Source organism: Pseudophryne corroboree, chromosome 1, assembly GCF_028390025.1.
Source record: "Pseudophryne corroboree isolate aPseCor3 chromosome 1, aPseCor3.hap2, whole genome shotgun sequence".
Lineage (NCBI taxonomy): Eukaryota > Metazoa > Chordata > Amphibia > Anura > Myobatrachidae > Pseudophryne > Pseudophryne corroboree.
This window is the reverse complement of record NC_086444.1, coordinates 80,961,780-80,979,921: the sequence shown is the minus strand read 5'-3', so window position 1 is coordinate 80,979,921 and position 18,142 is coordinate 80,961,780. Positions and strand designations below refer to the sequence as shown.

The window sequence follows — 18,142 nt, the reverse complement described above, 5'->3', positions numbered from 1 at the left end:
AAGAGGCTGCCCCAGGGACAGGTAAGACTATCTTACGTGACAACCTAGATACCCATGCGTCAACAATCCAGTGGATTTTCCTACTTTTTCCTATCATCCTGATGAAACAGGAAGGATGTGAGTAACCTTTTAGGGATCTGAAACTTCTTGTCTGGATTAATCCAAGTTTCTTCAAACAAAGAATTTAACTCAGGAATGTGCAGGACTTCTCTAATAGCTTCTATCTGGGCCTGTATTCCTTGTGACAGGGCTGCATCCCACCCACACGAGTCCACTTCACCCTCCTCCACGTCTGATACGTCATCATCAGTGTCAGCCTGCAGGATTTGGGCCAGAGTACGCTTTTGTGGACAAATGGCATGGGTCTGAAACGGTGGTATGGGAACTGAATCTCTAGTCATCAGGTCCTCCACAGACTGTCTTAAGTATTGCGTCTCTTTCTCATTATGGGATAATTTATTAGAAATATGTGAGATCATGCCTTTAAGGGAATCCAACCATGTGGGTTCAGACCCACTAGCATGAGAATGTGTACTATCCTGGGTACACTGTAGTGAATCCCCCGGGGAAGACAAACACTCTGCTGTGCAGGAAACACACTCCCTTGACATGGTAATGTGAAGGGACACACACACAGTAAAAATAAGATTTTACTCACCGGTAAATCTATTTCTCGTAGTCCGTAGTGGATGCTGGGACTCCGTAAGGACCATGGGGAATAGCGGCTCCGCAGGAGACTGGGCACAACTAAAGAAAGCTTTAGGACTACCTGGTGTGCACTGGCTCCTCCCACTATGACCCTCCTCCAGACCTCAGTTAGGATACTGTGCCCGGAAGAGCTGACACAATAAGGAAGGATTTTGAATCCCGGGTAAGACTCATACCAGCCACACCAATCACACCGTATAACTCGTGATACTATACCCAGTTAACAGTATGAAACATAACTGAGCCTCTCAACAGATGGCTCAACAATAACCCTTTAGTTAGGCAATAACTATAAACAAGTATTGCAGACAATCCGCACTTGGGATGGGCGCCCAGCATCCACTACGGACTACGAGAAATAGATTTACCGGTGAGTAAAATCTTATTTTCTCTGACGTCCTAAGTGGATGCTGGGACTCCGTAAGGACCATGGGGATTATACCAAAGCTCCCAAACGGGCGGGAGAGTGCGGATGACTCTGCAGCACCGAATGGGCAAACTCTAGGTCCTCCTCAGCCAGGGTGTCAAACTTGTAGAATTTAGCAAATGTGTTTGACCCCGACCAAGTAGCTGCTCGGCAAAGTTGTAGAGCCGAGACCCCTCGGGCAGCCGCCCAAGAAGAGCCCACTTTCCTCGTGGAATGGGCTTTCACCGATTTAGGATGCGGCAGTCCAGCCGCAGAATGTGCAAGCTGAATCGTGCTACAGATCCAGCGAGCAATAGTCTGCTTAGAAGCAGGAGCACCCAGCTTGTTGGGTGCATACAGGATAAATAGCGAGTCAGTTTTTCTGACTCCAGCCGTCCTGGAAACATATACTTTTCAGGGCCCTGACTACGTCCAGTAACTTGGAATCCTCCAAGTCCCAAGTAGCCGCAGGCACCACAATAGGTTGGTTCACATGAAAAACTGATACCACCTTAGGAAGGAATTGGGAACGAGTCCTCAATTCCGCCTTATCCATATAAAAAAAATCAGATAAGGGCTTTTGCATGACAAAGCCGCCAATTCTGATACACGCCTGGCCGACGCCAAGGCCAACATCATGACCACTTTCCACGTGAGGTATTGTAGCTCCACGGATTTAAGTGGCTCAACCCAATGCGACTTCAGGAAATCCAACACCACGTTGAGATCCCACGGTGCCACTGGAGGCACAAACGGGGGCTGACTATGCAGCACTCCCTTAACAAAAGTCCGAACTTCAGGCAGTGAAGCCAGTTCTATTTTGGAAGAAAATCGATAGAGCCGAAATCTGGACCTTAATGGAACCCAATTTTAGGCCCATAGTCACCCTGACTGTAGGAAGTGCAGAAATCGACCTAGCTGAAATTCCTCCTTTGGGGCCTTGCTGGCCTCACAGCACGCAACATATTTTCGCCATATGCGGTGATAATGGTTTGCATTCACTTCTTTCCTAGCTTTAATTAGCGTAGGGATAACTTCCTCCGGAATGCCCTTTTCCTTCAGGATCCGGCGTTCAACCGCCATGCCGTCAAACGCAGCCGCGGTACGTCTTGGAACAAACAGGCCCCCTGCTGCAGCAGGTCCTGTCTGAGCGGCAGAGGCCATGGGTCCTCTGAGATCATTTCTTGGGGTTCTGGGTACCAAGCTCTTCTTGGCCACTCCGGAACAATGAGTATAGTTCTTACTTCTCTCCTTCTTATTATTCTCATTACCCTGGGTAAGAGAGGCAGAGAAGGGAACACATACACCGACTGGTACACCCACGGTGTTACCAGAGCGTCCACAGCTATCGCATGAGGGTCCCTTGACCTGGCGCAATATCTTTGTAGCTTTTTGTTGAGGCGGGACGCCATCATGTCCACCTGTGGCCTTTCCCAACGGTGTACAATCATTTGGAAGACTTCTGGATGAAGTCCCCACTCTCCCGGGTGGAGGTCGTGTCTGCTGAGAAAGTCTGCTTCCCAGTTGTCCACTCCGGGAATGAACACTGCTGACAGTGCTAACACATGATTTTGTGCCCATCGGAGAATCCTTGTGGCTTCTGCCATCGCCATCCTGCTTCTTGTGCCGCCCTGTCGGTTTACATGAGCGACCGCCGTGATGTTGTCTGACTAGATCAGCACCGGCCGTGTTGAAGCAGGGGTCTAGCCTGACTTAGGACATTGTAAATGGCCCTTAGTTCCAGAATATTTATGTGTAGGGAAGTCTCCTGACTTTTCCATAGTCCTTGGAAGTTTCTTCCCTGTGTGACTGCCCCCCAACCTCGAAGGCTGGCATCCGTGGTCACCAGGACCCAGTCCTGTATGCCGAATCTGCGGCCCCCTAGAAGATGAGCACTCTGCAGCCACCACAACAGCGACACCCTGGCCCTTGGAGACAGGGTTATCCGCCGATGCATCTTGAAGATGCGACCCGGACCACTTGTCCAACAGATCCCACTGGAAGATCCTTGCATGGGACCTGGCGAATGGAATTTCTTCGTAAGAAGCTACCATCTTTCCCAGGGCTCGCGTGCATTGATGCACCGACACCTGTATTTGTATTAGGAAGTCTCTGTCTAGAGACGACAACTCCTAGGACTTCTCCTCCGGGAGAAACCCTTTTTTTCCTGTTCTGTGTCCAGAACCATACCCAGGAACAGTAGACGCGTCGTAGGAACCAGCTGCGACTTTGGAATATTCAGAATCCAGCCGTGCTGTTGTAGCGCTTCCCGAGATAGTGCTACTCCGACGAACAACTACTCCCTGGACCTCGCCTTTATAAGGAGATCGTCCAAGCACGGGATAATTATTTCGGCCATTTCTTGGTAAATACCCTCGGTGCCGGGGACAGACCAACGGCAACGTCTGGAATTGGTAATGACCATCCTGTACCACAATTTTAAGGTACTCCTGGTGAAGAGGGTAAATAGGGACATGCAGGTAAGCATCCTTGATGTCCAGTGATACCATGAAATTCTCCAGGCTTGCAATAATCGCCCTGAGCGATTCCATTTTGAACTTGAACCTTCGTATATAAGTGTTCAAGGATTTCAATTTTAGAATGGGTCTCACCGAACCGTCTGGTTTCGGTACCACAACATTTTGGAATAGTAACCCCGGCCTTGTTGAAGGAGGGGTACCTTGATTTCACCTGCTGGAAGTACAGCTTGTGAATTGCCGCCAGTACTACCTCCCTTTCTCCGAGGGCAGCAGGCAAGGCTGATGTGAGGTAACGGCGAGGGGGAGTCGCCTCGAACTCCAGCCTGTATCCCTGTGATACTACTTGCAGAACCTAGGGATCCACCTGTGGGCAAGCCCACTGGTCCCTGAAGTTCCCGAGACGCGCCCCCACCGCACCTGTCTCCACCTGTGGAGCCCCAGCGTCATGCGGTGGACTCAGAGGAAGCGGGGGAAGATTTTTGATCCTGGGAACTGGCTGTCTGGTGCAGCTTTTTCCTTCTTCCCTTGTCTCTGTGCAGAAAAGAAGCGCCTTTGACCTGCTTGCTTTTCTGAAGCCGAAAGGACTGTACCTGAAAATACGGTGCTTTCTTAGGCTGTGAGGAAACCTGAGGTAAAAAATTTTCTTCCCAGCTGTTGCTGTGGATACGAGGTCCCAGAGACCATCCCCAAACAATTCCTCACCCTTATAAGGCAGAATCTCCATGTGCCTTTTAAAGGCAGCATCACCTGTCCACTGCCGGGTCTCTAATACCCTCCTGGCAGAATGGACATTGCATTAATTCTGGATGCCAGCCGGCAAATATCCCTCTGTGCATCCTTCATATATAAGACGACGTCTTTAATATGCTCTATGTTAGCAAAATATTATCCCTGTCTAGGGTATTAATATTATCTGACAGGGTATCAGACCACGCTGCAGCAGCACTATTTATGCTGAGGCAAATGCAGGTCTCAGTATAGTACCTGAGTGTGTATATACAGACTTCAGTATAGTCTCCTGCTTTTTATCAGCAGGCTCCTTCAAAGTGGCCGTATCCCAAGACGGCAGTGCCACTTTTTTTTGACAAACGTGTGAGCGCCTTATCCACCCTAGGGGATATCTCCCAACGTGACCTATCCTCTAGCGGGAAAGGGTACGCCAGCAGTAACTTTTTAGAAATTACCATTTTCTTATCGGGGAACCCACGCTCTTTACACACTTCAGTCACTCATCTGATGGGGGAACAAAACACTGGCTGCTTTGTCTCCCCAAACATAAAACCCCTTTTATGTGGTACTTGGGTTCATGTCAGAAATGTGTAACACATTTTTCATTGCCGAGATCATGCAACGGATGTTCCTAGTGGATTGTGTATATGTCTCAACCTCGTCGACACTGGAGTCAGAATCCGTGCCGACATCTGTGTCTGCCATCTGAGGTAACGGGCGTTTTTTGAGCCCCTGATGGCCTTTGAGACGCCTGGGCAAGCGCGGGCTGAGAAGCCGGCTGTCCCACAGCTGTTACGTCATCCAGCCTTTTATGTAAGGAGTTGACATTGTCGGTTAATACCTTCCACCTATCCATCCACTCTGGTGTCGGCCCCACAGGGGGCGACATCCCATTTATCGGCCTCTGCTCCGCCTCCACGTAACCTTCCTCATCCAACATGTCGACACAGCCGTACCGACACACCACACACACAGGGAATGCTCTGACTGAGGACACGACCCCACAAAGTCCTTTGGGGAGACAGAGAGAGAGTATGCCAGCACACACCAGAGCGCTATATAATGCAGGGATTAACACTATAACTGAGTGATTTTTCCCCCAATAGCTGCTTGTATACACATATTGCGCCTAAATTTAGTGCCCCCCTCTCTTTTTAACCCTTTGAGCCTGAAAACTACAGGGGAGAGCCTGGGGAGCTGTCTTCCAGCTGCACTGTGAAGAAAAAATGGCGCCAGTGTGCTGAGGGAGATAGCCCCGCCCCTTTTTCGGCGGACTTTTCTCCCGCTTTTTTCATGGATTCTGGCAGGGGTAATTTATCACATATATAGCCCTGGGACTATATATTGTGATGATTTGCCAGCCAAGGTGTATTATATTGCCCTCAGGGCGCCCCCCCCCCCAGCGCCCTGCACCCATCAGTGACCGGAGTGTGAGGTGTGCATGAGGAGCAATGGCGCACAGCTGCAGTGCTGTGCGCTACCTTGTTGAAGACAGAAGTCTTCTGCCGCCGATTTTCCGGAACACTTCTTGCTTCTGGCTCTGTAAGGGGGCCGGCGGCGCGGCTCCGGGACCGAACATCGAGGTCGGGTCCTGTGGTAGATCCCTCTGGAGCTAATGGTGTCCAGTAGCCTAAGAAGCCCAAGCTACCACCAGTTAGGTAGGTTCGCTTCTTCTCCCCTTTCTTTCTAGGAGCTCAGGAGAGCCCCTAGTGTGCATCCAGCTCAGCCGGGCACAAGATTCTAACTGAGGTCTGGAGGAGGGTCATAGTGGGAGGAGCCAGTGCACACCAGGTAGTCCTAAAGCTTTCTTTAGTTGTGCCCAGTCTCCTGCGGAGCCGCTATTCCCCATGGTCCTTAGAGTCCCAGCATCCACTTAGGACGTCAGAGAAAGATGAAAACACAGTTAATCCACACAGAGCCCGCAGGGAGACACAGAGAAGATGGAGCCAGCCACACCGTGCCCTCTATGCTAAAGCCAAGCTCAGCTGGGTCTAAACTAAGCTCCTTAATAGGGCTTAGTATTTTAACACTCCCCCCTCTTACTATGACCCCCTGGTACCGCTGAGGAGACGTGGAGTCTTTCTGGAGGAGCTGCGCTTCCCTGCAAGTCCTGTCAGTGTGAGCTGCAGAGGGAAAATGGCGCTGGTGAGCTGCTGGATCCACTCATAGTGAAGCCCCGCCCCCGTAATGGCACGCGGTCTTGCCGGTTTTATTATACTGGCTGAGGTGTCTGAGAAGCTTAACAGCGGGTCAGAACCCCTGTAAGCTGTTTGCCAGTGTAGGGTAATGTTAAAAAGCTCAGCTTGCCCCTCACAGCATAAACACACGCACACAGCATGTAGTACTGAGCCTGGAGACGCAGTCTGCATGTCAGTGCTGCGATCCATACCCTGATGCTGCCATTACAGCCGGAAACCCGCTAACTGGACGCCGGCCTCCTACTCACCACTCTTCTTACTTCTAGCCCTGTTAGGGGTGGCGGTGTACTGTGGGACCATACACTCGCCGTGATGGGGCTTGCGAATAGGACCCTCAGGAGCTCAGTGTCCTGCCAGCGGGGAACGGGACCATTAACCCTATAGGAGGTTGGTCCGTTCCCCACCCCTAAGTCCCAAGAAACAGACAGGCTGGTGCCAACCAGAACTGCCTGAAAACAGAAACAAACAGAAAACAAATGCAGAAAACTCTTCAGGAGCTTCACTAAGCGTGATCGGCTCCACCGGGCACATTTTCTAAGCAGAGTCTGGTAGGAGGGGCATAAAGGGAGGAGCCAGCACACACTACTGATTTCTTAAAGTACCCAAGGCTCCTAGTGGACCCATCTATACCACATGGTACTGATATTGACCCCAGTATCCTATAAGACGTAAGAGTTTTCTCATTTTGGAATAAGGCTGTAACATAACTAAATGTGGAAAAAGTGAAGTGGAGAATATTTTTCCGGATGCACTGTAGGAACGCACACTTGCACAGCAAAAACACACGGCGACTATCTGATCGCAGGACAGCAAAATTAGCAGCCCAGCGATCAGATCTGAATTACAGGCCCTTAACCTTTAAATGGAAGATTCCAATAGCAGATAACAGAGATTCTCTCCCTGCCCCACGCTGTTTCCCTGCCTTGGAGATGTGATTAAAGTGGTGCTCATATTGTTACCATTACATAAGTATCTCCAAGGTGGGAGAGCAAATGGAAAGAACATTATAAAGCCCCATACACACGGGGAGATGCGTGCTGGGCGATCTAGCACAGACCGCTTAGCACATCTCTCTCCCCCCTGCTCAGCCCACAGCGCGATGTGTGCTGAGCGAGGGGGAGACGCTCCCTTCACACAGCAGTGAAGTGAGCGATCTACTAGATTGTGCCTGCATACAGGCCAATCTAGTACCGGCAATAGTGACGCGCGGGGCCGCACATCGCTTTCAAGCATACACACGGAGAGATCTGTGCTTCATTTCTAAGCAATCTAGTCAGATTGTTTAGAAATTAAGCACGGATCTCTCTGTGTGTACCCCCCTTAAGCCCGTTGTGCATATGCTCAAGAACTTCTATGTAGGAAAACCACAAGATCAGGTGTGCAATCTGTTTTTGTTGTTGCACCAGATAGTATTAAAAGCAAAAATGTATTTCTTTTATGATTAGTGTTACAGAGCTTTTCTATACCCCTTTATATTGGCCACTTAAAGAACAGATGATCTTAAAGTGGGAAAAGCAGAAAAAGGGATGTGCGATTACTTTTGTATACAAACCACTTACACATATCTAGCTACATGACATTTATAATCTAGTGACACTATCAAAACAGACTTACATATGCAAGCACAAAAACCATCCTGCATGTGTCACACTGCTGTCACTACACAACTGGTCTTCAGGAAATTTAAAACTAACCCCACCCCCCCCCAACACACACACACACACACACACACACACACACACACAAAAAAAAACAAGTGTGGTGTTGTTACTGCATATGGCAATAGCTGTCAACAACTAAAATGAAGAAGCAAAAGGATTAGTGCGAACGTTAGATTTCTCCGCAATCTATCCAGTGTCCTTAATCTAGTGCCCCCCATTTAAACCACGGCAGGCAGCTCACCTTTGGAGACTTTTGAACATGTTCCTTGAAATTTTGGATCCTGGCCGTCAAGGCAGCAACTGCAATTATAAAACAAAAATAAATTTTATATATATATATATATATATATATATATATACACACACACATACACACAATTAACAGATAGATAAAAAGAAAGTGAGCGCTGACAACTAATCTGTTCTTCTACGTGTACCGTATATACTCGAGTATAAGCCGACTTTTTCAGCACTTTTTTTTGTGCTGAAAAAGCCACCTCGGCTTATACTCGAGTCAGTGACAGGCAGAGGCAGAGCAGTGTGAAGGAGGGACACGGAGCGCACAGCGCGCGGCTCTCCTGTGTCCCTCCTGCATCTCCGGCGGCAGCAGCGGCGGTTCTATTACAGGAAGTACCCGTTCTGACCTCTGATCACGAACCGGCACTTCCTTTAATAGACCCGCCGCGGCCGCCGAAGATGCAGGAGGGACACAGGAGAGGCGCGTGCTGTGCGCTTCGTGTCCCTCCAGAAGACAGCGCGGGATCGACGGAGGGGTAAGTAACAACACTGTGGGGCATACCTGGCACTTGGGGAGGGAACGTATCTGGCATCATGAGGGGGCGTATCTGGCAGCACTGTGGGGGCATATCTGGCAGCACTGTGGGGGCATATCTGGCAGCACTGTGGGGGCATATCTGGCAGCACTGTGGGGGCATAACTGGCAGCACTGTGGGGGCATATCTGGCAGCACTGTGGGGGCATATCTGGCAGCACTGTGGGGGCATATCTGGCAGCACTGTGGGGGCATATCTGGCAGCACTGTGGGGGCATATCTGGCAGCACTGTGGGGGCATAACTGGCAGCACTGTGGGGGCATAACTGGCAGCACTGTGGGGGCATAACTGGCAGCACTGTGGGGGCATAACTGGCAGCACTGTGGGGGCATATCTGGCAGCACTGTGGGGGCATATCTGGCAGCACTGTGGGGGCATATCTGGCAGCACTGTGGGGGCATATCTGGCAGCACTGTGGGGGCATATCTGGCAGCACTGTGGGGGCATATCTGGCAGCACTGTGGGGGCATATCTGGCAGCACTGTGGGGGCATATCTGGCAGCACTGTGGGGGCATATCTGGCAGCACTGTGGGGGCATAACTGGCAGCACTGTGGGGGCATATCTGGCAGCACTGTGGGGGCATATCTGGCAGCACTGTGGGGGCATATCTGGCAGCACTGTGGGGGCATATCTGGCAGCACTGTGGGGGCATAACTGGCAGCACTGTGGGGGCATAACTGGCAGCACTGTGGGGGCATATCTGGCAGCACTGTGGGGGCATATCTGGCAGCACTGTGGGGGCATATCTGGCAGCACTGTGGGGGCATATCTGGCACTATGAGGGCATATCTGGCACTGAGGGCTGTGTACGGCTAGAGCTGCATTTCCCACCCTAGGCTTATACTCGAGTCAATAAGTTTTCCCAGGTTTTTGTGGTAGAATTAGGTGCCTCGGCTTATATTCGGGTCGACTTATACTCGAGTATATACGGGTAATTAAAAAAACAACTCAGTTTTAACAGAAAAGTGCACAAAGCAGATTTTTCTCTCTGCGATCGCTGATCCAAGACTTCTGGGGAATGGGCCTAGCAGTCCGCTGCAAGGTGGCAGTAATCCATTGCCATCCATCTACCGCTTTAGAGAATACCATTCTAAAGAACAGGGATACCTTCATATCCAGCACTCTGGGAAACGGGTGGCACTTGATATACCGGCTGTCGGGATCCCGGCAATCAGCATACCGGTACCGACAACTAATCTCCCTCTTGGGGTGTCTAAGACACCCCTGGAGGGAGAAAAAATAGTGCCATGCGCCACAATGAGCTCTTTTGCGCTTGCACCGCTGCCGGCATTCCGGAGGTCAGGATCCCGGTGGCTGAATGCTGGGCGCCGGGATCCCAAGCGCCGGCAATTCATACTACAACCCTGGGAAACATTACCACTGAATGCTGGCCAACTATTAATGCCTATTTTTTTTTTTTTTTTTCATAAATCTAGATGATCAGCCGTAAAACATTACAGCCAGATAAATATCCTGATGTGTAAGCCTCTCTTAGTGTGTGTGTGTGTGTGTGTGTGTGTGTGTGTGTGTGTGTGTATATATATATATATATATATATATATATATTTTATAGAGAGAGAGTAATGAACATTGCTGTCTTGTTTAATCACCCCTGTATTATATAATTCGACTATGTTCTGTCCTATATACAAGCAATGCAGATACTTTGTGGTGCACTATACATAATAGACAATAATGCACATGCGGAAACCCAGACACCGTGGATATTGGAGAGTCAATTAATTTGGGAACTAAAGTGATACACTCAGCAGTGACTGGTTCCCTTTCTGAAACACATTTACTGCTGTGTCAGTTACACAAAACTAATCTACGTGCAGTTTGAGTGAATGGAGAGTGTGCTGTTTGGGACAAAACAAGAAAATGACCCTGCATCTGTATACGGTCTGAAACCACCACCCATGCTCCACACGAAGATAAAGCTTTAAAAAAAAAACCCCAAAAAAACAAAACCTTGCACCAAAAGGAAACCACCTCTTCTCTGTGGCTTAAGAAAACTCTGTTCACAGACATGGCGTGTGTACCCACCGGCTGATCTGCAAACCATACAGGCTGGGATGTAATGGAGTCCGAGGTCAGCTGGCGTGCGGGATGCTGGTCGAACTTTAACATTTTTTTAAATGGGCAATCATGTACACTGCCAAACCATGCCTTATACAGGATTGCCCCTTAAAAAAATGTTCAGGTTCAGCAGGCATCCCGCACGCCCGCTGGACTCGGACTTAATTACATCCCACCCATCTTGTCCGTATGATAGAACGGATGATAAATTGCCCAGTGGGTACCTAGCATTAGTATCCAGAACAATCTCTCCATAAACACATTTCTCTACAATTTAGAATATTATGTATGTTTCATCTGCTTTCCATCTGATTCCCACAAAGGAACACACAATGACCTAATAATAAAACTTTATAAAACCCCACAATTTTTCTAAGATGGTGGCACCGTGAGGTACATGCAACAGCACTGGCAGCATTGGGGCGGCACAAAAGTCTGACCCATATAACATTTCAGTTTCTAAATGTAACTGTTACATAATTTCCTATATTTAGTACATATTTGATAATATTGTGGTAATCTTTGAAGTTTAATGGCATAAACATAATCATTAGAAGATTCAATATCCTGGCTATCTGGGACCGGAAAATAAATAGTTACCACCACCACCCCTATGCTTCAAATAAAAGACAACGTAGTCAATTCCGCTAACAGGACAAACCCAAATTCAACCTCAACTCTGAAACTTAAACCATTACTTACCTAGTGTTGCACTCTCCTCTGGGAGAAACCCAGAGGAGAGATGCACCTGGCTGGAGGTGGGGCCAGGATCGAGCACCATTTGTCACTAGGCCCCACCCCCTCAAGGGGAATGCCGTGGGCCGATCGCGAGGGGGCAGGATCAATATGAAGTGATTTGCATTCATAGAAATTGTCATATTGGCTCCGCTGCCTCCCCGCCTATCTGCAATTCATGGCACTATCCTCCGCATAGTGCTGAATTCGCTAGAAAGTGGGCAAGATGAGGAAGGGTCGCCTACTTTACGGGGGTCTGATCACAAATTCGGGAGTCTCCGGCACCTTCTGGGACAGTAGTTATGACTTAATCTTAACTTTTGACATCTTTAGATTCAAATTCTAAGTAGGAGGTATGAGCTGTGTATAGCCTCCTGGGTTCCCATGTACAAATTAAGAAATAAATACTAAGGGCCTGACACAGAGATGGAAGGGAATCGGCCGTATGTTGCTTCAAAAAAATGTATGCACAGAAAAATGCATATATACTTCTGTATGCAATGCAACCACCTTATGTGTATTGTATGCCAGGGAAGTGCAGTCAGGGGGAGGCAGTGGATACAGCTGTCCAGTGATGGATCCGCTGTGATCACTGGTTGGGCGGCGGAGGTGCGGGCATTAGCGGCGGCAACACCTGATGTAGATAGCTGGCATGATGGCAGGCCTGGATCCAGTCCCTGCCTGTCATTTTGCAGAGTCCGGCCTCCCCAGCCACTGACCTCACCGCATGTCACTGCTGTATGCCTGGTCTGCTTCTTGTAGGGCATTTCCTTCTAATACACCGGCCGTCTGATATTATATATGCATTGTAATATTGTGTAGGTTTATTAAATATTGTGAAGTTTCATAGACAGTGTTTATTATTATTTTTATTTGCATTTGAGGGTCATCGGTATCCTCTCATTAGAAGTGGTAGCTTGTCATACTAAACAGAAATAGCGCCTGAGTATTATATTGGTTTTATGTTTTCTACTATTGATCAGTGCATACTTGCACCTACCCTACACTACAGGCATTAAATATACCTGGAAACGTGTATTCGTGCTTACTTGAAACTGTACTCTGGGATAAAGGGAACAGACTTTAACCCAAAAGAGAGAAATCTTGGGACATGTCCACCATATATGTAAAAATGATCCAACCTGAACACCTCCTTCCCACGCATAGGAGATGCGGTGGAATACATTTTAGCTAGCCTGTCTGGGGTAGGACACCATCTAAAAATAGGATTTGGGTACTTACCAGGTAAATCCTTTTCTTTGAATCCATAGGGGGCACTGGAGTACTCTTGGGATATGGACGGTTTCCGTAGGAACAAGGCACTGAATATTAAAATTTAGAACTCTCCTCCCCTCCATATCCCAGAGTACCTCAGTGTTTTTTACTGAGCCGAACAGGAGCGATAGAGAGGTTGACAATGGAGAATTACATATAACAGAACGGACAACAATAAAGTTGACACATAACGTGACTGACAACTAGACAGTTGGCACAATAAGCGATAGAACTTGAAACTTGAACCAATCGGTGAGAATGTGTTACCATACGATTCCCTGAACTTACCGCAAACTAGGTAAAACTGCTCTGGGTGGGCGTCCAGTGCCCCCTATGGATTCAAAGAAAAGGATTTACCTGGTAAGTACCAAAATCCTATTTTCTTTTTCATCCACTAGGGGTCGGTGGAGTACTCTTGGGACGTACCAAAGCTTCCCCCGTGAGCGGGAGAGCAGTTTGGCACCTGTAACACTAGGCGGCCAAAGCTAGATGCTGATGCCGCAAACGTATCAAACTTGTAAAAGCGCACAAACGTGTGCACGGATGACCAGGTAGCCGCACGGCAAAGCTGCGTCGTAGAAGCCCCACGACCAGCTGCCCATGAAGTTCCCACAGAACGTGTGGAATGAGCTGTTACTGATGTAGGCGGCTGTAACCTAGCATGAAGGTAAGCCTGACGTATGGTCAGTTTAATCCATCTGGATAAGGTCTGCTTAGAAGCTGGCCAACCCATCTTGGCAGCATCATACAGAACAAACAACGTATCCGTCTTACGAACTGTAGACGTTCGGGACACATAAACGCGTAATGCGCGTACCACATCCAAGGTTCCAGAATTTCCTGTCAACACAGGAACTACTATTGGTTGATTGATGTGAAAGGATGACACTACCTTTGGTAGGAAAGCGGGATTCGTCCGAAGTTCCGCTCGGTCATCATGAAACACCAAATACGGTGGCTTGCATGACAAGGCACCCAAATCGGAAACACGCCTTGCCGAAGCCAAGGCTAGTAGGAAAATTGTTTTCCAAGTGAGAAACTTAATATCCACTTGGTGTAAGGGTTCAAAATATGACGACTGTAAGAAATCTAAAACCAGATTCAAGTCCCATGGCGCTGTAGGTGGAATGAATGGAGGCTGTACTCTGAGGACACCTTGCAGAAAAGTGTGTACAGACGGCAATAGAGCCAATCGTCTTTGAAAGTAAATTGACAAAGCAGATACCTGCACCTTTAGTGTAGATAAACGCAGTCCTCCATCTAACCCCGTCTGTAGAAATAACAAAAGACGGGATAACTTGAAAGATGATGTCGGAAACTTCCGATCCTCACACCAACCTATATAGGCACGCCAAATTCTGTAATAATGAGCTGCCGTAACTGGCTTCCTAGCACGTAACATGGTTGGTATAACAGATTCTGGAATGCTCTCTCTCCTTAAGAGGGCGGTCTCAACAGCCACCCTGTCAAACGCAGCCGCGCTAAATCGGGGTAAAGGAACGGACCCTGTTGTAACAGGTCCAGACGAAGTGGGAGCGGCCAAGGCTGGTCTGCAAGTAGTCCTCGGAGATCCGAGAACCAAGCTCTCCGAGGCAAATGAGGCGCCACTAGTATGACTGTGACGGACTCTCTTTTGATCCATTTTAGCAACAGAGGGAGCAGCGGAAACGGTTGAAACAGGTACACGAGGCTGTACGGCCACGCGACGGTGAGAGCATCCACCGCCACTGCCTTTGGATCTCGCGTTCTGGACACATACTGGGGCGTTTGGGGATTGTGGCGAGATGCCATCAGGTCCACTTGAGGGTAACCCCACCTCTGGGCCAACATGTGAAACACTTCTGGATGTAATGCCCATTCTCCTGGATGAAAATCCCGACGGCTGAGATAATCCGCCTCCCAGTTGTCCACTCCCGGAATGAACACTGCCGACAACATCACTTGGTGACGCTCGGCCCAATTGAGGATTCGAGCTACTTCTCGCATTGCCATGCGGCTTCTCGTTCCTCCTTGTTTGTTGATGTATGCGACCGCCGTCGCATTGTCTGACTGCACCTGGACAGGTTGAGACCGAAGAATGTGCACTGCTTGTCGTAGCGCATTGTAAATTGCCCGGAGTTCCAGGACATTTATAGACAGCAATCTTTCGTGAGCCGCCCAGAGACCCTGGAGCTGACAATTTTGAACTACAGCTCCCCAACCTCTGAGACTCGCGTCCGTCGTTAGAATTATCCAATTCCAGGCGCCGAACCGTTTCCCTGCGGTCAGATTGTGTACATTGAGCCACCAGAGTAGAGATACCCTGGCCCGTGGCGACAACCTCACTCTGTGGTGAATCTGCAGATGCGAGCCCGACCACTGTGCGAGCACATCCAGTTGAAAAGGACGTGAGTGAAGTCTCCCGAACTGAAGCGCTTCGAAAGCCGCCACCATTGTGCCTAAGAGGCGAATGCACAAATGTACAGAGACTGTTCGTGGCTTGAGCACCAATCGAACCAGATGACGAATGATCTGTACTTTCTGTTCTGGTAGGTAAATTCTTTGATTTACCGTATCGAGAATCATACAGAGGAATTGCAGTCGTTGAGACGGAATCAGATGTGATTTCTTGAAGTTGACAATCCAACCGTGCTGAACTAGGACATCGTACGTTAGCAACGCATGTTGGAGGAGCATCTGTTGAGACGGAGCTTTGATGAGCAGATCGTCCAAGTACGGAACTATTATCACTCACAGGGATCTGAGATGAGCTATCATCACAGACATCACTTTGGTGAATACCCGAGGCGCTGACGAGAGGCCAAACGGTAGAGCCTGAAACTGGTAATGGTTCTGCCGGATTGCAAACCGCAAGAACCTCTGATGAGGTGGCCAAATCGGAATGTGTAAATACGCATCTTTGAGATCCAGCGCAATCATGAATTCCTGTGGCTCTAAACCTGCAATTACCGACCGCAGAGATTCCATCTTGAATCTGTAGTAAGTGACGTACTGATTGAGGCCCTTTAAGTTCAATATTGGCCTGACCGAGCCATCCGGCTTTGGTACCACAAACAGACTGGAATAATAACCCTGCCCCTGTTGGTGTACAGGGACCGGAATCAAAACTGCCGACTCCAGCAGAGACTGAATGGCAAGTTGCAGAACCGTCCGTTTGTCGTCCGACACAGGCAGTCCTGTCTTGAAAAACCGCAGTGGCGGGAGACAATCGAACTCTATTTTGTAACCTTTTAGCACTAAATTGCGGATCCACCCATCTGTGGACGTCTGTAACCACGCCAAATGGAACGTCTGAAGGCGTGCTCCCACAACTGGAGATCCAAGATGGGCTGGGAGTCCGTCATGCCACTGTCTTGTCGGTGACCTTAGCGTCTTGACGACTGGCGTTGGTTTGTTGGAAACCACGCCCTCGACCGGCCGTGGCTGGTCCCCTACCACGGCCTCGAAAGGGCTGAGGCCGAAAGGATTTGAACGCCGGGCCCGAGTATTTCCGCCTAGGCGCCGTTGGAGGCAATGGTAAGAAAACAGACTTGCCACCCGTGGCCTCAGCAATCCATTTGTCCAATTCAGGACCAAACAACTTCTCGCCACCGTAAGGTAACGCCTCTATACCTCTTTTGACCTCCGCCTCCGCTTGCCAAGAGCGCAGCCAGAGTGCTCGTCGTGCTGCAACTAGCGACGATGAAAGGCGAGAAGTGAGCTGACAGACGTCAGTAGAAGCTGTACATAGATAATCAGCAGCTTCCCAGATTTGATCAGCGAGAAGTATAAGGTGATCGTCATGTAGGGCAGACTTGAGTTATCCATACCATGAGCGCCTTAGTTACCCAAATGCCAACCACCCAGGTCTAAGCAACACTCCTGCTGCTATATACATGGATTTTAGCATAGCTTCAATTTTACGGTCTGAAGGGTCTTTAAGCGTAGTAGCCGTTGGTACTGGTATGGTTAATTTCTTTGTAAGTTTAGACACAGACGAATCCACCAATGGCGGATTCTCCCATGTAGCTGTCACAGACTCCGGAAACGGGTAACTAGACTTTAATCTGCGAGGTATAGAAAACCGTTTATCCGGATTCTTTCGTGTTTCCAGTAACATCTTATTAAGAGATTCCGAAACCGGAAAACACATTGGAGTCCTCTGTCGTTTAGCAAAGACGACTTCATCATTTGTCAGAGGCTCCTCAGATTCTGTAAACCTCAGAGACTGACGCACCGCTCTGATGAGATTATCAATGCCTGGGCTGTCAAAATATTCAATATCGGACTGCTGGTCTACTTCGCCCTCCTCACCGTCATCTTGCGCAGTGAGGTCTGGCATAGAATCATCAGACTGTAACATAGCAGAAAATAAGAATTTACTCACCGGTAATTCTATTTCTCGTAGTCCGTAGTGGATGCTGGGAACTCCGTAAGGACCATGGGGAATAGCGGGCTCCGAAGGAGGCTGGGCACTCCAGAAAGATTTATGACTACCTGGTGTGCACTGGCTCCTCCCACTATGACCCTCCTCCAAGCCTCAGTTAGGACACTGTGCCCGGACGAGCTGACATAATAAGGAAGGATCTAGAATCCCGGGTAAGACTCTTACCAGCCACACCAATCACACCGTACAACTCGTGATACTATATCCAGTTTGACAGTATGAAAACAACTGAGCCTCTCAACAGATGGCTCAACAATAACCCTTTAGTTAACAATAACTATATACAAGTATTGCAGACAATCCGCACTTGGGATGGGCGCCCAGCATCCACTACGGACTACGAGAAATAGAATTACCGGTGAGTAAATTCTTATTTTCTCTGACGTCCTAGTGGATGCTGGGAACTCCGTAAGGACCATGGGGATTATACCAAAGCTCCCAAACGGGCGGGAGAGTGCGGATGACTCTGTAGCACCGAATGAGAGAACTCCAGGTCCTCCTCAGCCAGGGTATCAAATTTGTAGAATTTTGCAAACGTGTTTGCCCCTGACCAAGTAGCTGCTCGGCAAAGTTGTAAAGCCGAGACCCCTCGGGCAGCCGCCCAAGATGA

General features: G+C 48.9%; 2 protein-coding genes and 1 non-coding gene across 4 annotated transcripts in view; 1 reads left to right on the top strand and 2 right to left on the bottom strand.

Annotated features, from left to right (window-relative positions):
• Positions 1–18,142, top strand: part of NADK2 (NAD kinase 2, mitochondrial) — a 298,406-nt gene that overhangs the window by 134,966 nt on the left and 145,298 nt on the right. The window lies entirely within an intron of this gene.
• Positions 1–18,142, bottom strand: part of MRPS15 (mitochondrial ribosomal protein S15) — a 111,747-nt gene that overhangs the window by 27,734 nt on the left and 65,871 nt on the right. For both annotated transcript variants that reach the window (XM_063961025.1, XM_063961029.1), the window contains exon 6: positions 8,424–8,482. In XM_063961025.1, the coding sequence (XP_063817095.1) occupies positions 8,424–8,482 (59 nt within the window). The remainder of the gene's footprint in view (positions 1–8,423; positions 8,483–18,142) is intronic.
• LOC134932788 (small nucleolar RNA SNORA26) lies at positions 7,914–8,033 on the bottom strand. The gene has a single exon (XR_010179482.1). It is a non-coding gene; the product is annotated as a small nucleolar RNA SNORA26 (small nucleolar RNA).